Below are 19342 nucleotides of genomic sequence, written 5' to 3' on the forward strand. Positions count from 1 at the left end.
GGTTGAATAGGATGCCTCAGGGCCGCGTATGGTGGTGCTTGGCAATGTGGAGTAGTAATAATAATCCTGTATATTCACGCGATGCATTTGTACTTTTCAAAGCTCTTTTATCCCTTCCCACTCAGGCAGGTGGTCTATTAGCAAGTTTCTCACTCTGCCAACGGTTGCCGATTACCTGATAATTCAAAGGCCGAAGAGCTCATTATAAGTAGGTTCCTTTCCATTTTCTCCTGGAAGGACACTGACATCAGGCTACCCCATCAAAGGATGACTCAGCCCCCTTTGTGCTGCACTTTCTATTGACTGAGAGAAATCTCTCCTCTTCAGAAGCAGAAGAGGCATGATCTTTTGCTCCTACACAGCTATTTCCCTGCTTTGATCTGCCCTCTACCAGCCCTCCACCTAGTCTCTCTGCCCGCCCAATGCTTCCTCATCCTTTGAAATGAGTCCTCAGTGTTCGCTCCTCTCAAAGACCATCCTCTTTGTGTTTCCTCTCAAGCTGGGTCGGGTCCCTCTCTTTCACACTGATGCAGCTCCTTGTTTATATAACAAGCTTATTCATGCTGTCTGTTTTCTTGACTGTCTCCCCAAGTAAATAGTGAGTTCTTGGAAGACAGGGATTAGATCACTTAAATGTTTATTTCTATCCCTAGCACACTTATTAATTAATTAATTAGAGAAAGAAGAGGTAGGAGGAACAGAAGGAGAGGGAGAGAATCCCAGGCAAGCTCCATGCCCAGTGCAGAGCCCATTGTGGGGCTTCATCTCACGACTGTGAGATCATGACCTGAGCCAAAATCAAGAAATCAGTCGCTTAACCAACTGAGTCACCCAGATGCACCCCCCCCACCCCTACCTCAGAGCACACTTTTTAAATGAATGGGTAGATGGATTCATGGAATAATTCTGTGTCAACCTGGAAATAACAGAAAGGCTTTAATAGTGACTGAATGAAAGATTAAAAAGGAGATGACTCCTAGCATATCTTCTCTGGTGATATCCTGTACTTTCTGCAGATATTACAAAGTTTGGAAATATAGAACATGTAATGATGACAGGGTCCAAATGATTTTAACAAGATAGACCAATGGCAAGAAAGCACCGAGATTAAATTTCATAGAGTTGAATATAAATTCTCAGTTTCCTGATTAAATGTGGCAACTTGAATACCTGCATTTATCTCTGTTCCCTTCCAAAGCTCCACCAAAGTAACAATTAAGGAAATCAAACAGGTATAAATCTATGAGATCACAAAATAACTGAGTCTTGATAACACACGTAGGCAGTATGAACAAAATTTTGGAAGTTGGAAAGATGCACCAGGAAGGGAAAAATGACTTTAGCAGAGGGGTGAAAAATCGTAAACCCTAAGTATCTACAGGGGTGCGAAATACTAGAAAATCGATTTATATTGGTCTCGGCACCTGGTTCCTGGCACAGAGTTCCTAAAACTCTTGTAATTTCCTGGGTGATAGGAGTGGTATCTTTTGTTCTAAGGAGGTGACTTTAGGCAGACTCCTGGATAAAAGCTAGTCACCAGAAAAGTCAAGCCATGATGAAAAGCTTAGAATTCTCAGCCCTGTCCCCGGTTCTCTTGAGAAAGGAGAAGGGCTAAAAATAGAGTTAATGATCATTCATTCCTACATAATGAAGCCTCCATAAAAAATCCCCAAGAGATGCGCTTCTGAGCACCTGTGCCTCAGTGAACGCATGGCAGTGCTGGCACAGTGACTGGTCAGGACCAGCCATGGAAGCTCTGCAGCCCTTCCCCCATACTCACCTTCCACCCTGCTCCCTGCTTCCACCGGGATGTTCTGTAGCCTTTATCATATCCTCTTATAATTACCTGGTAAAGGTAAGTAAAATGTTTCTCTGAGGTCTGTGAGCCACTCTAGCAAATTAGTGGAACCTGAGGTGGGGGTCATTAGAACCTCTCATCTTGAGCTGGTTGCTCAGAGGCTCAGGTGAGAACCTGGACTTACAAGGGGCATCAGAAGTGGGGGCGGGCAGTGCAGTCTTGGGGCACAGAGCTCAGTCTGTGCAATCTGATGCTACCTCCAGGTAGACAGTGTGAGAACTGGGTTGAGTTCTCAGATACCCTGCTAGTGTCTAAGAATTGCTAGCTGGTGTTAGGAAAAACCTCCACACACTAGGTGATCACAAGGGGTGTGAACCTAGATCTCTGTGTGAGAGTGGTAGTCGTGTAAGTAGTAAAGGAGCCTCCCAGGGAAGAAACACACAGTAAGGAGGAACTGGGTTCTTCACTACACAGGTGGGAGACTAGACTGTTTTGTTTAGTTTTTATAAGGAACGTGAAGCCTATAAGAGTTACAGAACCTGCAAGGATTTGGGTATTAAAAGGCTGGGGTAGAGCGCCTGGGTGGCTCAGTGGGTTAAGCCGCTGCCTTCGGCTCAGGTCATGATCTCAGGGTCCCGGGATCGAGTCCCGTATCGGGCTCTCTGCTCATCAGGGAGCCTGCTTCCCTCTCTCTCTGCCTGCCTCTCCATCTGCTTGTCATATCTCTCTGTCAACTAAATAAATAAAATTTTTAAAAAAGGCTGGGGTATTTGAAGGCAGGGATGTAGAGAAGGACTGAAAATACAAATAGTGTTTAGAAGTCTTACAAGGGACTTACTGGAGACGCAGATCCCCTCTTCTGCCTGCTACCCGTGCCCACCGCAGCAAAGGGATTTTCTTCTTCAGAGAGTAAGCCAGAAAAATCTTTGGATTTGAGGCATTGGACATGGAACAGGGTGGAGGGATGTTTCCAAAAGGAAAGATGATGGGACGCCTGGGTGGCTCAGTTGGTTAAGCAGCTGCCTTCGGCTCAGGTCATGATCCCAGCGTCCTGGGATCGAGTCCCACACGGGGCTCCTTGCTCGGCAGGGAGCCTGCTTCTCCCTCTGCCTCTGCCTGCCATTCTGTCTGCCTGTGCTCACTCTCTCCCCCTCTCTCTCTCTCTGATAAATAAATAAACTCTTAAAAAAAAAAAAAAGGAAAGATGACCAGGGAAAACGAATGCTTGCTTGCTGTCTTGGTTTCCTCCCTTCCCCACGGTCTCCTTCCCCTTCTTCCCCACCTCCTCCCCCACTTCCCATTCCTTCCCTTCCTTTATTTCTATCCATGTCCAAAGAGTTATATATGAGGAGAGGTTCTGTTTCAAATAGTTTTAGGAGATAAAACTGAGAGAGACAGACAGATCAAGAGGAGTTAGATAACATTTCAAAATGGTAAAGAAACTAATAGGTGTAGGCAAAGACTATGAAACTCCTGTTCAATACTGGCTTCTATGTGGAAGGCGTTCTTTTCACTCCCTCTTGCTTTCTGATGAATCCAGAACGGGCCAATTGGAAACCTGCTGGTCGATTGCAGTTTTCGGTTGGGCAAAGTGCGCTTCAGTGAGTTTTTGTGGATCTGTGACTTTATTCTACAATAGGGTGAATGTAACTAGATTGTATTAAAAAGGGCAGTTTCTAGGGTTGCTCCGTAGAAACCAGCTCTGTTCGAGTTTAAATAAGGATGAAAATTGTTGGAGTGCGTCGTTTCTAGCTCTTGACTTGGAAGCACAAATACCAAAGCAAGTCCACAGATATTTTCCATGCCTAGACTAAAGGAGATGGAGAAGAAATTTGGCAGCAAATAATAATTGAAAGAACTTATGTGACTGTGCTAAAACAACCCCCAGAGTTAGGCTTCAGTCATCCTACATCTTCCAAATTTTTAGCCTTTCGTTGTGCAAGCTGCAAATAATTGACACCAGGCTCTGAGTCAGCTTTCTGATCCTCACCCTCATGGTTCAGATTAGAGTCTAATTATAAGAGCTACTCCTACATCTCCAGAGGCAGCATGCCTGGGATTTCTTCCTAAATTATTAATCAGGAGGAAAGATAAGTTTGCTTGACTCCGTTCCTCAAGGATCAATTTTCCCGTAGCACATTTTTATTTATTTGTGCATAAAAGTAAATTTTAATGGTTACTTACTTTTATTATCTCCTAATTTTTCCATGGCTCTCGAGGATGGAATGATCAGGCTAGTGTGTGTTCCACACAAGCCTATCTGAACATTGATGCAGTGCAGTCTTCCCCCAGAACCATTCTGCGGGCCCCAGAAAGTATCTGGTTTGTAGATGGTACTGATTTTTAAAGATGTATCTCCCCATACTCCCAGTCACTGGAATTAAGGGAGTCTGGCATGAGAATACTAGGCTATAATAATGTCCCCTCAAATTCAGAGTGTCCCAGGATGGACCCCATCATTTTCTTTGTTCCCTTCAACGGCACCTTCTTTCTGTTCTCAGCACGTTGCTCAAGAAGGAAACCTGAGGGAACCCGGGTTATTTCCACTCTCATTCTCATGTGCCACAGTGAATTAATCAACAAAGCCTCTTCTGTACACCTCCCAAGAGGTTACCCCCTCTTCTCCATTCCCACCGTCCTTACCATCTCTCACCTGGACCATTGGAGGAGACCCCAAATGACCTCCAGGTTTCTAATCTCTCAGCTGTCACTGTTTAGTATCTTCATGAGAATCCTGCCAGCTGAGTGACAAATGTAATATATCCCTTAAAAGTCCCTCGGTGGTTCCAAATCATCTTTGTTTGGGGTTCTAATTTCTTAGCATGTGATAACTGCAGAGGACAGTATAGGTTACACTTTGTCCATACTTAAATGGCCATTCCAATTTCACATACACCCAGCAAGTTATTCAGTTTCTCTTGGATCTTTTGCCAAAAATCAGGGGAACAATTTTATATTAAAAAAATAGTGAAATAAGCAAAAAGAGCTTTTTTCCTGAGCCATGAAAATAGCTAAAGTGAGCATGAAATTGTTACGATAAATTTTGCTGAAGAAATTTTATTCAGCTCCTGTTTGTATTTGGGGATGGGTAATTTCCCATTATGTGCTTTTTTTGGTTGCTTGCCATAAAATACTTGCAATATTAGGATGATAAACAGGAATATATATAGCATCTTGAGTCAAAGGTCATCTTAGGATCGGAAAAGAATCTAGCTAGGTGGTTTTAGGATTCAGAAACAGATAATTATGATGAGAAAGAACCGAAGCATAAATAACCATCCTAATCCGTACCTCTGGTGGTTCTTCCTTTTACTTCAGTTGGAAGATGAAGAATATTTTAGTGGGAGAGCCATGGAGGAGTAGAACATATGGATCAAAGTCTCAACATTTGCAAAATGGCTGGATCCCTTATTCGTCAGGATGAAGGAGGAACAGTCATATCAGCAGCTCCATTCACTCAGCTATCAAATGTTTCTCAAGCATCTACTTTTCCTCCCAAACAAGCAAGCAGTTATAGACAGTTAAAGTAGTTTATTAATGTGGCATGTTGCAAAGGAGAAATACCAGTTGCATTTGATGGTAGGATCTGTCATAGCTCAGGGAGCTGTCTGGGGAAGTGATGTTGAGGATAAGATGGGAAGGCTGAGAAACCAGATGAGGACGGATGGCAAAAGTGTTCGAGGCAGGTGGAACCGCACAGATGATGTTTTACAACTGGGAGAGAATGAGACAGAAAATCCCCCAAGCTAGTATCTGAGGGAACCAAAAGAAAGGGGGGGGGATTAACAAAGAGATGAGCTGGGGAGTAAGGCAGGGGCCTCATGCCTTTATTAACAATTATAGATAGTATTCAAACTAGAGGCTAAAGATAGTTCTGGAATTGTCCTCACTGTGGAAATCTGCATATACATTAGCCAGGAGTAACGGAAAGTCCTGAAGTGTGGGGCCTACTTTTTAATCATTTTATCACTGGTGTCCAACACAGAGCCTTACCATGGTTGATGTTCAAGGAATGTTTGCTGGGTGAACAGATGCATTCGAGCAGCATAGCACTTTGATGGCTCTTACCCAAATTGAATCTCAAAATGATGCTAAGTCTAGGTGTCCTACCCTGTTTTACCATGAGAAAACCAGGACTCAAGAGTGATGCACCCCAGCGAAGGGGCCAGGAGGAGCCCTGTCCTCTCATAGAACTGACATAGTAGTGTAAGCTTTTTAATTTTACCAAATTAGGATGTCTAATCTTTTTAATATCCAATTAAAATATTTCTATTACAAACATTTTCAAACACATACAAAAATAGAATGCTTGTATACTTACCCCTCAGATTCAGTAATAGTCAAGAGTTTGCCGATTTATTTCCTGTGTCACTTAAGGTATACTTTTTTTCTTTGTTTATATGTTTTAAAATAAATTCCAACAGTATCTTTTTTCATCCCTTCAATATGCAAACATGATAAAGAGAAAAGAGAACATTTTCTTATATTACCACAACATCTTACGATACCCAGCAGAATAAAAAATAGTTCTTTTTATGATCCAGTATGTAGTCTGTAATGTCTTTTTCCTAATCAGGGTACAAACAAGCACTATACATTACATTTGGTTGTTATGCCTCTTAAGTATAAAAAGAACATTTAACCACAAAAAAAGTAAGAAAGACATGGTTTTAAGGACACAGACACCCCCCTCTCTATTCTGTGAGTTTAGGTGTATGAAGCACTCCCACCCTCGGCTGTGTTTTTCCCTATTGCGGTGTGGCCCTGGTCTCCGCAGCTGCTGCTAGGAATCCTGGGATTGTTGCAGATTCAACGCTATCAGAATCAGGGCTGAATGCTCTCTCTCCCCAGCATCTCCCGCCTCCCCACAACCCTGGTATGTGCCCACTCTCTTGTTGTGGGAGCCATGTTGCCTGAGCCATAGTTTCCAGTCGACTTCGAGTCTTAAACACAGAATCCCACTAATATATATTGAGCAGCTTTCATTTGGGCAGCATGTTGGGGGAGACCACACAAAGCCTTTTCATTTTGATCTTACCAACCTACCTTATGGAATTCACTGTAGATAGGAATCTTTAGTTACAGCAGAAATCAGTAGTTAAATGGTTGCTTAGGGTGAGCAAGCTGGTCTGAGCCAACCAGTACATGTCCGGAGCAATAGAGAGGCTGGCACTGGATGAGGCCAGCACTATAGGCTTTAGATTCAAGTCCCAGCTCTGCTGTGTGACCTTGGGCAAATTGCCTAGCCTCTCTGAGCCACTAGGGGAAGTGTTCTTCCCATTGTGCTTCTGTTTTTCTCGGAATAGTGGCTTATCTTCCAAGATAATATGTGTACATATTTTTCAAACACTATTAAAGGATAAATCTGCTAGGAATGTTGTGGAAGCAAGAAAGATATTTGTACCACTTAAGTCACACCCAAGGGGACTGCCAACCTGCCTACCTCTAGAGCCAGACTGCTTTATCTCCTTTCTCTCCCCTGGGCTATAATTAGGCAAAAATAATCACCCTTCTCTTTGGGCAAGATCTAACCGATTATTATTGCAGAAGAACACAGGAAGCTTGAACATTATTATTTTAGCTTCTAGTTCCATGATTTTAATACAAAAGAAGGAACAAGACAGATCCAGCAAAGATGTAATATTTGTATTTGCCAAGGAAGGCTTTCTTATCTAGTTGAATGTAGTCTCAAGTACTACGCCTTAAATTAGAAGGCAGAGTGCCTTGATCCTTCTTCTGATGCATCATTAGTTACGAATCACACCAATTAAACAACAGCCTATGCTTCCCAGCTCTGAACCTTTCCCCCAGCCTACCAGCAAAATCTTGAGAGAATCAGCGTTGGCAGCTAGGCTGTAATGATACCAGCAGTTTCCATTTTCCCGTCAGAGTTTCACGTTTACTCTCTCATGCATGATGCCTTTTGTAGCTTTGTTTCCATAGCCAAGATAGAAATCAAATTCCATACCATTTGAAACAAATTTCAGTTACTGAGGAAATATCATCCAGGTAGATTGGGGTTTTAAAAAAAGACTATATTATATGAATTTTTTTTCTTTAAGATTTATTGATCTATTTTAGAGAGAGTGTAAGAGAGCAGGGGGAGGAATAGAGATAGAACAAGATTCCCAAGCCGAGTCTGTGCTGAGTGCAAAGCCCAATGCCGAGCTCAATCTCATGACCCTGACATCATGACCTAAGCAAAAACCAAGAGTTAGATCCCCAACTGACTGAGCCACCCAGTATGAATTATGGGTTTTTTCTTTAAATATATTTATTTATTTATTTGACAAAGAGAGATCACAAGTAGGCAGAGAGGCAGGCAGAGAAGAGAGAGGAGGAAGCAGGCTCCCCACTGAACAGAGAACCCGATGTGGGGCTCGATCCCAGGATCCTGAGATCATGACCTGAGCCAAAGGCAGAGGCTTTAACCCACTGAGCCACCCAGGTGCCCCATGAATTGTTTTTATTATCACTTTGTCTTTATCCTGTACCATTTGGTTTATCAAACATTTTTATATTTGATTCTTCATTTGATGCTCGCAACAAACTTGTGATGTAAATAGGGTATTACTATCATCCCCATTTCATAAATAAGAAATATAAGGCTTGAGGGGGTTTTAATGCTTTTTCTTTTCCATTTATTAAGCATTCTAGTCCATTACCACTTACAAATGCCATTGCATTTAATCTTCCAACAGTCTGTTGAGGTAGATGATTTTGTTTTTGCTATACAGATGAGAAAAACAAATCTTCTCAAGGTTGAATAACTTGCACAAAAGTCCACATTGTGAGTCAGTAGTGAACTTAAGATGCAATGTTGAATTCTATTAGGTTTTTTAAAAGATCACATTACATCAGGCTACTCCTAATTGCTTAAAGACAAAGCCTTTGCCAAGCTCAAAAAGTTTCTTTGCTTACTCTGTTATGTAATAATCCTGATAATTTAGAAAAAAAAAAAAACTGCCTTTATGAATCTATAAAACAAAACTTGCATGAAGCCAAATTGAAATTTGATGTATCTAATTTTCAGAGTTGTATGCATATTGTGTGAAATAGCTGGTTAGGGATTCAGACTGTGGTTTGATCATAAAGCTTACTTCATTTTTCACATTAAAGAATTCGTAAGCATTTGGCTGAAACCTCTTTAAAGGGTCTCTAGCCAAGCTGCACAGAAAATTGTTCAAGTCAGAACAAATGACCTCAGTTCCACTGAGAGAGACAGTATACTTTAATTCAGTGTGTTATTAAAAATTATTCTAGGGAACCTGGGTGGCTCAGTGGGTTAAGCCTCTGCCTTCGGCTCAGGTCATGATCTCAGGGTCCTGGAATCGAGTCCTGCATCAGGCTTTCTGCTCAGCAGGGAGTCTGCTTCCTCCTCTCTCTCTCTCTGCCTGCTTCTCTATTTGTGATTTCTTTCTCTGTGTGTCAAATAAATAAATAAAATCTTAAAAAAATTATTCTAAAAAGTTTGCTCTACTTCATAGTAGATTTGGCAAACTAAAGGATCACTTTTCTTTCCCTGAATTCTGCAGACATTTATGTTAGCATTTATGTACTGATAGCTGTCTGTCATACTCTGTTTTAAGTGTTAGGGATACTGGGGCACCTGCGTGGCTCAGTCATTAAGCATCTGCTCTCAGCTTAGGTCGTGATCCTGGCATCCTGGGATCGAGCCCTGCATGGGTTTCCCTGCTCAGCAGGAAGCCTGCTTCTCCCTCTCCCACTGCCCCTGCTTGTGTTCCCTCTCTCATTGTCTCTCTTTCTGTCGAATAAGTAAATAAAATATTTTAAAAACAAACAAAAAATAAGTTTTAGGATACAGAAAACAATTGTGACAGTGTCTTGCCCTTATGGTGTCCACAGCTGAGTTCTTAGTGCTCAGTACTGAAGATATACAAGAAATTGGTAAATACATCCTTTTCTTTTGTGAAGTGCAGAAAAGATAGCAGACTTACCCTATTGTCTAGGATTTCCAGTTAAAGTTTGATTCTAGAGAATTTAGTTTTTAATATGTTTCTCTCTTTCTGTCACTCTCCATCTCCTTGTCACGGACACACACACACACACACACACACACAGCAACATGGTAGCTTGGTCAGAAGTAAGCCAAACAACATCTCTGATAAATCTTTACCAGTGGAAAATTCCATGTTACCACTTTAACACAGAGGTGGCAACCTGGGAGATGAGCTAAGTCAGAGTTTGAAGTGAACATCTAGTAAATTCCATTGGCCAGAGGTCAGCTCTCTTGAAGGCAGGTGGGCATTCCCATGGCTGTGTGAGAGGGAAACCAGTCTTCTGAAGTTTTGTTTTGTTTCTAAAGACCGCACCCTTCCCAGCATGACAGCTTGAAAAGCAGCCAGAGTGAGAAGGCTCTAAGGTATTTCTAAAGCCTGATATGAAATGGCAGGACCTTTTCTGTGTCTTTCTGGCTCTGAAATCCCAGGGCAACTAAGAAAACAAGAGGTGGTGAAATGGGAACAATTGATTTTTTTTTTTCTGAGCTCCAAGTAAATACGGTGACTCTTGTATCATCATATGCAAGAATTTTGACAGACTATTGCTTCTTGGACTTGAGATTTAACCTCTGATCTATGCCTCACCCTCTTATAAATATGTGATTTTGCTAAGAGCCTAGTGGACAGAGTGCAGTAACATATTTGGGATTTTCTTGATTTCACACTTTACTTATCAGATTGCAGTGATTATGAGGCCAAAATCTTCCCCCTCTACACACATGCATTTCAGCTTGTAAGTTCAGAATGAGTCTGGTATCCACCCTCTCCAAAAAAGATGCTCTCGTTGTTATTAATTGATGGTGCTTTTAAATATCAATACTGCTTAAAACGATGGAAATGAGGTACACTGTGTTAGGACAATGTTTTATAGGGGCAGAGATGATTTCCCCACCTAACAGGAAACCATTCTCTCTGAGAGGGTAAGGGATTTTCCCAACATCCCTCAGAGCCAAGACTCAAGTCCAGCAACTCATTCCAGGGAACGACTTTGAGACCCTTCTTGATCTTCTCCCTTCGCCAGGAACCCCACAGTTTTTCACAAAGATTTACCCTTCCTCAGTTTCTCCGTTATGACATGCATCTGACTATATTGGCTTCTTCCCACCATAGAGATATCCCATTACCTTCTAGAAAGCACTTAATCCTACTCACAAAGAGCAGATATTTAAATGGCAGATGCTCTTTTTTTTATATTCACAACAGGAAAGTAGAAAATTAAAGGCAGCAAAACATCAGCCTTTGAGCCCCTTGAGGCAAAGGTCTTTCCGGTGATTTTGGTGTCCCTAGCAATAGCATTGCACCTGGCATGTAAGAAACCCTGAAGAAATGTTTGCTGAATAAATGAAAGAAGGATGTTACCCCCCCAAAGAAATGGAAACTTTTATAATTGCTCACAGTATCTCGTCCCTGGAGCAGTGATCAGATGTCATGCTAAAAATAGATGTGAACTGTTCCTCCTACGTCCTTCCCGCGCACTCCTCCTGGACCCTGGCAGCAAGGAGTGTCATGTCCAGGTAGATAATACTGTGGTAATACTGTGATCCCAAAAGACTGCAGACCATTGCTATTTGCCCCAGCTTGGGCACTATTGGAAAGTGCCCAGCACTTAAACTTCCTTAGCTTATGAAGTACTCAGAGCTCCTAGTTCAGATTTGTCTATGAAAAACATCACTTCTCAGGCGAGCAGCAGGTGGCCTCTTCCAACTACTTTCCCCGTAGCGAGAACATGGTAACTCAGCAGGAAAGCAGCCTGTGTCACTAGGATGTGCAGAACCCCTTAGAGCTCGATGATTTCACCAGTTGTTGGTAGTGCTGCCGCAGTGTCCATAATGAGCAAATGGGAATAAGATGCTACTGTTCTTACTGGTGCCACCAAGGACTGCATATGTATTTATTCTGAAGGAAGCCACCAGGAAAATAACAGCAGCGACTATTGTACATTTGCCAAATGCTTCATGTCAGATCTCACTGTGATTCTCAAAACCACTTTGTGGGAGGAACCTCACAATTTTGCAGATGAACCCACAGAGGTTCAGGAAACTTCCCAGGGCCCCATTGGTAGCTAAGGACAGGCTTAAGATTCAGAGCTGGCTTCCTAACCTAGAGTTCCTAACCCCCCTTCCTCTGCTCACACAACTGAGGGTCAGCAGCATGAGGTTGCAAGTGGAAAGAGGTGCCCTCCCCACCAGTTCACTTGGAGAAGAGCACGCCCATAGCTTCATGCTGTTGTCTAATGCACGAAGCTCATTGTTTCCTTCTCGGAGACACAAGGCTGGCCATCTGAGCCTTAAAAATGTGAGTAGCTTTAATCAGTTTGGATTAATCCTACCGCCTTAAATAGCTCCGGCCCCCTCAGAGAGGCAGTGCCTCCTTTTCTGTGTGAATGAGAAGGTGGGGTTGCATTCTGTGTCTCCTCATTCACCCTTGACAAATTTCAGAGGAAACCAGTGTATAGCAGAGACGCTTCTCGTGTGTCTTGTGTGGTGTTCACACCTTTGCCTTTCTTCATTAAAGTGTCCATCAGTGGCTCACACTCTTGAGAAACCAGCAGGCAGCATGAGCCTATACCAAGGCTCTGGAATGGACACAGCTTTCCATTTTATTTAGTACAGAAAGGGGTTATGACTTTTGCAAGCAGTGAATAAGAGTGGGTGTTGAATTACACATGATAATTAACAGGAGGAATTACCAGTCATTACCAAGAGTCAACCCTTGACGTCCATATGCTCTCTTGTAATCTTCCCAACACATCTTGATGTAGACACAATTATTATTCATGTTCTGCTTATGAGGAAATTGAGCCCAGAAAGGTTAATAATTTTCGTAATGATACACAGCTTGTAAGTGGCAGAGCCAGGATTCTGACCCCATCTATTTAAGTCATATTTTGTACCCTGTCTACTGTTAGCAGCCATCATGTCCAACCAAGTGAAAGCAAGTGACACAATCCCAGTATGAGAGTGTTGCCAGTGAACAACTGGATTTAAAGTCCCAAGAAGGAGACATTTTTCATACATCCTGGAGCGATAGAACCAGCTGGAAGTAATGTTTCTTGAAACTCCTCTAAAACATTTGCCTAGAAATCAGTTCTCAGTGGGTTGCTTCTTGTTAGACAAGATAACCCCAAAAAACATAACACAGATAACTCTTGCAATTCTGAAAGCATTTACCAGGCACCTATTTCATGCAAAAATAAACCAGAATAAGGTGTTGCTGCTTTAACGCAGCTCCCTACTTCAGCATTATTTATGATGATTTCCTTGTCAGTGTCCCATTCTGGAAGCAAACTCCTTCAGGTTCTTATTCAGCCAGGCACCTAGCAGAGTCCTGAGTCTAGAGCACAAGGAACCACAGGCCCTGAGGTTTGTGGATCAGAGATGGGGGGAGGCTTCCGCACCTCTAAGGAGTTGGCACTGCAACAGAGAAGCCCAGCATTCACAGAATCAGCACAGCAGATGCGAGGCAGGAGAGCATGATGTCAAGAGAGATAAGGAGAGAGTTGAGGACGCCTTAGGTTCTAAAGGAGAAGTAAAGTGTTAAATCAGATGGGAAGATAAAAAGGAAATAAACTGGCCTCACAGAGATCCAAGGTCAACCCAGTGACTTGGGTGAAGTTAACCTCCACGCACTTTTTTCCCCTCATCTCTAAAACTCCCTCAGAGCTTTGTTAGGAGAAAGAACATAGTATTTCAATGACACAGCACAGATACTAGCCCTTAGGTGCTCAGAAAACATGAATTCTCCTTTAGATGGTATAAAGATTGGAGTACTTTCAAATCTCAGATGAATGTTCTCCCCAGGGTTAGGAACTAGACTGAAAAATGTATGAAAAGCGAAGGCAGAGATACGACTAAAATCTTCAGGGAAAGGGGCAGGGATTGGTTAAGATTAGATAGACGTGGCAGTGTTAGATTTGGTTTTGTTGAGAAGTGTGATTTTCAGTACTATTATAAAACATGAAGAAGACTTATATCTCACAGTTGCTTATTTATTTCCAGAGCATTTCTAACCGTAAACGTATTCATCTTTGAGAAGACGGAGACAGTGCTCCTCTTCTCCCTCTGTTTCTGTTTCATCCATACACATACCATTTATATTTGTAAATACGGGTTTTGTTGCTTTTGCTCTGATGAAATTACTTGTACTTAAGTTTTATTTTCTAAAAAGGAGAGAAGAAGGGCACTGGGCTGGCTCGGTCAGTGGAGCATACAAGTCTTGAAATTGGGTTCATGAGTTCAAGCCCCATGTTGCCCAGGGAGCCTACTTTAAAAAGTAATAATAAAATAAAAAATAAAGGGGTGCCTGGGTGGCTCAGTCGGTTAGGCTTCTGACTCATGGTTTTGGCTCAGGCTATGTGAGTTATGGGATTGAGCCACATGTAGGGCTCTGCACTCATCAGCTTTGAGATTCTCTCTTTCTGCCCCTCTCCCAGCTTGTGCACTCTTTTCTCTAAAAATGGGTAAATAAACTTAAAAAAAAAAAAGAAAGAAAAGCATGAAGAGATGGGTAAGCACTTTTAAACATAGGATTTGTGGGACACCTGGGTGGCTCAGTTGGTTAAGCAGCTGCCTTCAGCTCAGGTCATGATCCCAGCGTCCTGGGTCCCACATCGGGCTCCTTGCCCCGCAGGGAACCTGCTTCTCCCTCTGACTCTGCCTGCCACTCTGTCTGCCTGTGCTCGCTCTTGCTTGCTCTCTCTCTGACAAATAAATAAATAAAATCTTAAAAAAAAAATTAAACATGGGATTTGTGGTGTCAAAGTGGAAAAATTGAGGGCATGATGTATTCCAGTTAAGACAAATGCAATACAGCACAGCACTTCCCGGTCCACAGTGGGGAGTGTAAACACTGTAGAAGATGGTGTAAAACAAACATTTCAAAAGCAAGGCAGAAAACATCTGGGGGATCTAATGAGCCATACAATAAGGAGAACACAGTTTGCTATTAAAGCAAGTAGCCTGTTGTGACATACCGAGTGTGACAGCCAGAAGAGCCTTACAGAGTGCTGATCAGCTACAGGTTAAGTATCAGAGAAGAGTTTCCAATGTGTGACATGCCTGTGTCGGGGAGAGTACAGAGATCACCTGAAGAATGATAAAAATATCAGTGGGATTTGGGAGCAGCCATGATTAGACAGGAATAAAACCTTAAAGTTAGACGATTTAACCTTGAAAGAAGTCCCTCAGGAGAAGCATGTTGTCTTTCTTCATTGAGAGAAACCTTAACATTGAACATGGGCAATTTCAGAGGCACCTGGGTGGCTCAGTCGGTTAAGGGGCTGCCTTCGGCTCGGGTCATGATCCCAAAGTCCTGGGATCAAGCCCCACATCAGGCTCCCTGCTCTGTGGGAGCCTGCTTCTCTCTCTCCCCCTTGCCTGCCTACCGCTCCCCCTGCTTGTGCTCTCTCACTCTCCCTCTCTGTGTCAAATAAAGAAAGAAGGAAGGAAAATGGGCAATTTCAGCGCCTGTAGGCATTTTATAACTGAACTCGTTTAATGATTCTGCTCATTTCCTCATTCACGATTCATGCAGAAAATGTTTGTTGAAACCCTATTATTTAAATGCCTCCTGCACACCAGACACCGTTAGGGACAGGGAACCCCAAAGAGAGTGAGTTGTGGTTTCTGTTCTCAGAGAACTCAGTCTAATGGGGAAGATGGGCAGCTGCACAAATCACTGCAATTTGGTGTGATAAGTACAAAAAGGTAGCAAAGTGGTCAAGCGGGGTCAGGGATTGGCACTGAATTGCGATGCTTAAGTAGGGGAGAGGAGGTGTGATGTTAGGTTTTTTATCACAGTAGCGCTGTCCTCGAAGTTGTAAGGAAGGCAGTCCTGGGAACCGATGGAGGATTGACTTACTAGTTCTTGGGAAATGCCTGGTATTTAGGAAGGGGCAGTGTAGAGCATGATCCGAAGACACTAAGAGATCCTGCTTTGTCTCCCAGACCAGATTATCTTCTCCAAGAAGTGCTATCTGGGTCTGCATGACATCTGTGCAAAGCTCTAACCAGTACCTGCACTAGCTAACCTGCCCATACATGCGCTCACGTAGCCTGAGATCCTGTTTGGAACAGCAAAGAGCTAGATGGGTCTATCTTCCGCCATACTTCTCTGCAACTGTTGAGTTAATTGTGGTCTTAACCATGTGATGCCATTAAGGGTGTTAAGAAATATATCTACGTATTTGGGAGAAGGCAGGAAAAGATCCAAATTACACAGTTATAAAGGAAGATAAAGGCATTAGCATAATACATATTGATCTCATATGTATGTGGGTATGTGTGTGTATGTATGTGAAATGAGTTGATAAATGTCTGTGCAAGTACAGCGGGTAGCTCTAGAGAAAGGTGTAGCAACAGACGGCAGTGAGAGGGAAGGAAGAAGAGCTAACCTCTCAGTTTTTATCCTCTGTTTTTCCATGTAGTCCAAATATTGACAACATTCATGAACTTAATTTTGTGACTTAAGGAAGAAATAATTGCCCATGAAGCACTAAACACAGTGTCTGCCATGTGATGCCAATTAATAATTAATTGGTTCTTAGGATGGCAAGAAAACATGACCTGCCCTAAAACATTTAAACCTGCATACAGTGTTGTATTGGTTGTTATAAATGATTGCTTTCCTCTGTCAAAAGGGATTTAAATAAATTTCCTAAATTATGATCAATAGATTTTAGATTAAATATATGTTCTGCTTATTTAATCATTTAGGATTTAATTATTTAGAGCTAAGTTTTGCCCCAAAGATACAGATGTAGTGAAAAGAAGGGACACATGCACCCAAAGTTCAGAGCAGCAATGCCCACAATAGCCAAACTGTGGAAGAAGCCAAGATGCCCTTCAGTAGACAAATGGATAAAGAAGATGTGGTTCATGTACACAATGGAATATTACTGAGCCATCAGATAGGATGAATACCCACCATTTGCACCAACATGGATGAAACTGGAGGGGATGATGCTGAGTGAAATACATCAAGCAGAGAAAGACAATTGTCATATGGTTTCACTTATATGTGGAACATAAGGAATAGCATGGAGGACATTAGGAGAAGGAAGGGAAAAATGAAGGCGGTGGGGGGAGGTGGTGCGGAGGAATCAGAGAGGGAGAGGGAGACAAACTGTGAAAGACTGTGGCCTCTGGGAAACAAACTGAGGACTTCAGAGGTGGAAGGGGTTTTGGGGGATGGGATAGCTGGGTGATGGATATTAAGGAGGGCACATGTTGAACTCTGGGTGTTATACACAAACAATGAATCATGGAACACTACATCAAAAACTAATGAAGTACTGTATGGTAACTAATGTTCCCTTAAAAAAAAAAAAAAAAAAAGGCTGTATTGAAGAGGGAGGCTTCCAAATCCAGATTACATAAGACTTTGCTTAGGCACCAGAAATTTCCAGTCAGTTTTGATGGTTTTATCTTTAGAGTACTAAACGTTAAAAATACTTAGCATTCAGAGGCACCTGGGTGGCTCAGTGGGTTAAGCCTCTGCCTTCAGCTCAGGTCATGATCTCAGGGTCCTGGGATCGAGCCCCACATCAGGCTCTCTGCTCAGCGGCAAGCCTGCTTCCCCCTCTTTCTCTGCCTGCCTCTCTGCCTACTTGTGATCTCTGTCAAATAAATAAATAAAATCTTTAAAAAAAATTTAGCATTCATAGGTTATTATCCAGTTAATCTTCTTATCACTGAAAACCAAAGTTAAATCTTCTTTATGATATCCTACCCCATAATAATCAATAGATAGTCAGTAAATTGAATTTAAATTTAATTTGTGGAACTTTTTATTTTAAGAATTTGAAACACTGTAAGGGGATCATCTTTTATTATGTCCATTTAGTCATCCTTATTTTTATGAAAAATTATGAATAAATTAAATTGAAAATCAAATTGTTTTTTGAAATATGCTGAGGAAATACTTATGATGAGTTTCTCTCTATAAAAGAACAATTTATAATTTGAATTAGCATTGAAAAAATTCTCTATGGTGAGTTTCTTTGCAATTAAAAGAACCATTTAAAATTTGAACTAACATTTTCACATTTATCTTGTGAGTGAATTGGCCTTCTTACCCACTAGATTCTGCTAAAGCAAGACACTGTATGCCAAGGAGATAGAACAAATTGTAATCAAAAATATCAAAACTTCAAAAGCTTTTCCTTTTTACATGCTGATTGTGCTAATATCTTAAATCCTGTTTGTGCTGTCTTCATTTTTATTGGATTGACATATGGAAAAAATATTTTTCCTATGAAAAAATAGTATGATATATACCTACATCTCCTTGATTTTTTTTAGACCCATGTGTTTCCAAAATATATTTACCCCCATTTCCAATGCCATTCTCTAGAAGCTCATTTAAATGTGTAATGCAGGGGCGCCTGGGTGGCTCAGTGGGTTAAAGCCTCTGCTTTCGGCTCAGGTCATGGTCTCAGGGTCCTGGGATCGAGCCCCGCATGGGGCTCTCTGCTCAGCGGGGAGCCTGCTTCCTCCTCTCTCTCTCTCTGCCTGCCTCTCTGCCTCCTTGTGATCTGTCTGTCAAATAAATAAATAAAATCTTTTAAAAAAATGTGTAATGCATATTAGAGTTGATGAAGTTTGATATGGACTTTTTGTATTAAAGTTATAAGGCAAAATTGAAGTATGATCCCAAATGATCAGCCTCTAGCAACCCTCTAATTGCTAATTCCTTGGATATTTGTTTTGTTCATGGATCTTGGTGTTTTGTGGGTATTTTGTTTTGTTGGGGTTTTTTGCCCTCTTTTCTAAATTAAAGTTTAATTTTGAGGTAATCATATATTCATATACAGTTGTAATATTATAGGAAGATCCCTGTAACGTTTACTCACAGTTCTCCCCAATGGTAACATTTTGTAAAACTAAAGCACATTCTCATAGCCAGGATATTGACATTGATGTAATCCATCAATCTAATTCTAGTTTTCTGAGTTTTCCTTGTACTGATCTGTGTGAGTGTATGTGTAGTCAAGTGTAGATCATTTTTTCACACGTTCGGTATCCATTACCAACAGTCAAGACAGCACATTTTCATCACCACAAGAATGCCCTGTGCTGCCTGTTTATAACCTCACATACCTCCTCCCCCATGGACTCTTCACATGTTGGGGATTTGATGGCAATATATTTTCTAGTTACATTTGGAGAAGTAACTGATTTGTCCTTTTCCTTTTGTCAATGTCTGCAAATAAATAATATTAAGCAACTGATCCCTCTGTGTTGATCATTCTGGGTTGTGCATCTCCCTGATACTTGGCAAAGGAACCAGCAACCGAGGCAGGTAGCTGCCTTGGCTATGCACCATTTCTCCTTTTCTGAAGGCACGGGACCATATCTACCGTCTTTGTTTCCTTTTCCAGATTACGCTCGATTTGAGGCCAAAATCCATGACCTGCGCGAGCAGATGATGAACCACAGCATGAGCTCCGGGTCCGGGTCCCTGCGAACCAATCAGAAACGCTCCCTGTATGTCAGGTAGGCAACGGAGCATTTCTTACTGTGAT

General features: G+C 41.9%; 1 protein-coding gene across 31 annotated transcripts in view; it reads left to right on the forward strand.

Annotated features, from left to right (window-relative positions):
- The window catches only part of DLG2 (discs large MAGUK scaffold protein 2), a gene marked incomplete at its 3' end in the record, with an annotated part of 2041616 nt that overhangs the window by 1873651 nt on the left and 148623 nt on the right, over positions 1 to 19342 (forward strand). For 30 of the 31 annotated variants that reach the window (XM_082682853.1, XM_082682879.1, XM_082682864.1 and 27 more), the window contains one exon: positions 19199 to 19313. In XM_082682853.1, the coding sequence (XP_082538979.1) occupies positions 19199 to 19313 (115 nt within the window). Of the gene's footprint in view, positions 1 to 19198; positions 19318 to 19342 lie in introns of those variants that run through there. The other variant, XM_082682869.1, reaches the window with a different exon arrangement.

This window comes from Mustela nivalis (assembly GCF_964662115.1).
Source record: "Mustela nivalis genome assembly, chromosome: 9".
NCBI lineage: Eukaryota > Metazoa > Chordata > Mammalia > Carnivora > Mustelidae > Mustela > Mustela nivalis.